Source organism: Portunus trituberculatus, chromosome 2 (assembly GCF_017591435.1).
Source record: "Portunus trituberculatus isolate SZX2019 chromosome 2, ASM1759143v1, whole genome shotgun sequence".
Classification (NCBI taxonomy): Eukaryota; Metazoa; Arthropoda; class Malacostraca; order Decapoda; family Portunidae; genus Portunus; species Portunus trituberculatus.
In genome coordinates this window covers 8,963,803-8,966,302 of record NC_059256.1, presented here as the reverse complement: position 1 = coordinate 8,966,302, position 2,500 = coordinate 8,963,803, and the positions used below count along the sequence as shown (strand labels likewise).

Below are 2,500 nucleotides of genomic sequence, written 5' to 3'. Positions count from 1 at the left end.
TGTAATTTTGGGTTTTCTTGTGTAATTTATGGGTTTTATGTAATTTTGGGATTTCTATAATTATTCTGATCTTCAAGTTTTTTTCTGTAATTTTCTAGCTCAAAATATGTAATTTGTATGTAATTATGTAATTATGTGGGGTTCCTATGTAATTTATGGGATTTCTATGTAATTAATGGGTTTTTATGTAATTATTTGAATCTTAAGGCAGTTTCAAGATTTTAATATAATTTGTATGTAATTGATAAGTAATTCTAATCTGTATTAATTTATATGTAATTGTTGTAATCCGTATGAGTTATTTCCATTATTTTATCATGTATTTTTATCCCTCCCCCCCAGGAGTGCCTCGGAGACCCCAGGGCACAGCTGCACTTCCTGGCACTGGTGTGGGGGTGGCAGGCGGCACTCCCTTACTCCACCCTCATTGATGACACTATGCAGGTCAGTCTCTCTCTCTCTCTCTCTCTCTCTCTCTCTCTCTCTCTCTCTCTCTCTCTCTCTCTCTCTCTCTCTCTCTCTCTCTCTCTCTCTCTCTCAAGAATTTAGTTTGATTTGAGATATCTTTTGTTCTCTCTCTCTCTCTCTCTCTCTCTCTCTCTCTCTCTCTCTCTCTCTCTCTCTCTCTCTCTCTCTCTCTCTCTCTCTCTCTCTCTCTCTCTCTAGTCCCAAATTTCTTCCTTTCAGATTTGGTGCCTCAAGCTTGGAGTGGCCCTGCTGTCCCGTGGCACCCCCTGTCCTGGACCCTGGCCCCCGATAGCCCCCTGGTGCCCTCCCTCCTCTCGGCACTCACCAGCCACGAGGGGGGGGTGAGGCGGGGGGCTGTGGAGTGCCTAGGGTGCCTGAGTGCCATTCCTGGGGGTGCACTCACTGTGGAGAGCCTGGTGGCAGTGGTGAAGGTGGTGGTCGACAGGGCAGAGGAGGTCATTGAAGACGGAAGGTTGGTGGTGGTGGTGGTGGTGGTAGTAGTGGTGGTGGTGGTGGTAGTAGTAGTGGTAGTAGTAGTAGTAGTGGTGGTGGTGGTGGTGGTGGTGGTAGTAGTAGTAGTAGTAGTAGTAGTAGTAGTAGTAGTAGTAGTAGTAGTAGTAGTAGTGGTGGTGGTGGTGGTGATATATCCTTATTTTGTTTGCTTAGTCGTAAAAATAACTCTCTCTCTCTCTCTCTCTCTCTCTCTCTCTCTCTCTCTCTCTCTCTCACACACACAGTCAGTTGGCATCCGTGGTTAGGCCAACAGAGGGCAGTCAGGGGCGCCAACAGCAGCAGGCCACACAGTCACTCCTGGGGTTGGTGGTGGCAGGCCTGGCACCCCACACATCAAGGCGGCACTCCTCTACACCCTCTCTGGTGCCACTCAGCCGGTTAGTGCCATTTTTGTTGAAGATTGGCACCCTTAGATTCGGAAATTGGCAATCGTGTCTTAGCAGGCTTACCAACTGTATTCACTATTTTAACCCCTTCAGTACTGGGACACATTTTTACCTTGAGATTTGTGTACCATTAGACCATTAGGACCATTTTCTTGACATTAGGAACGGTGTATGAAGATTAATGGCCACAGTCTTCACTATTTTGACCCCTTCAGTACTGGGACACATTGTTACCTTGAGATTTGTGTACCATTAGACCATTAGGACCATTTTCTTGACATTAGGAACGGTGTATGAAGATTAATGGCCACAGTCTTCACTATTTTGACCCCTTCAGTACTGGGACACATTTTTACCTTGAGATTTGTGTACCATTAGACCATTAGGACCATTTTCTTGACATTAGGAAGGTGTTTTTCCAGTTAATAATGCAAAAATCATGTCACTCTGCCTCTAGAACCACAAAAACACCCTTAAAAAACATGCCTTGATTTAAATAAAGCCTTTTAAAGTACAAATGAAGTGTTGAAGTGTTTGACATGACCCCCCTAATGACATGACCCCCTTCTCTCTCTTTCAGACAATCTTGCTAAATTTAATCCCATTGGCAAAAGATTTACTTGCAAAAACTGAGAAGAAGAAGTTTGCTGTTAAATCAAGGAAGAAGGAGGAGGAGGAAGAGGAGGAGGAGGAGGAGAAGAGGCTAGATCCTTCCTCCTCCCTCTGCCTCCTCTACATACTCCAAAGGTTCACTACAGAGGCGGCAGGGGTGCTGGAAACGGAGGCAGGGTGGGGTGTGTTCCGCAAGGCCCTCTCTTCTGCTCACCCTTGTTTGTCTATTCACGGAGAGATGGTGTCTCCGCAAAGTGTCCTGCTGGAGGAGGTGAGAGAGAGAGAGAGAGAGAGAGAGAGAGAGAGAGTGAGTGAGTGAGTGAGTGAGAGAGAGAGAGAGAGAGAGTGTTTTTTGTGTGGTTAGGTTAAGTTAGGTTTAAGATGGTGAGGAAAGTTGAGAGAGAGAGAGAGAGAGAGAGAGAGAGAGAGAGAGAGAGAGAGAGAGAGAGAGAGAGAGAGAGAGAGAGAGAGAGAGAGAGAGAGAGAGAGAGACACACAGAGACACACATAGATTTACTAAC

General features: G+C 45.7%; 1 protein-coding gene across 1 annotated transcript in view; it reads left to right on the top strand.

Moving 5' to 3' along the window:
• LOC123506705 (HEAT repeat-containing protein 1-like) overlaps positions 1 to 2,500 on the top strand; it is a 28,198-nt gene that overhangs the window by 9,345 nt on the left and 16,353 nt on the right. The window contains 6 exon segments of the mRNA XM_045258976.1: positions 343 to 444; positions 688 to 730; positions 733 to 940; positions 1,206 to 1,306; positions 1,309 to 1,358; positions 1,948 to 2,250. Coding sequence (XP_045114911.1) covers positions 343 to 444; positions 688 to 730; positions 733 to 940; positions 1,206 to 1,306; positions 1,309 to 1,358; positions 1,948 to 2,250 — 807 coding nt within the window.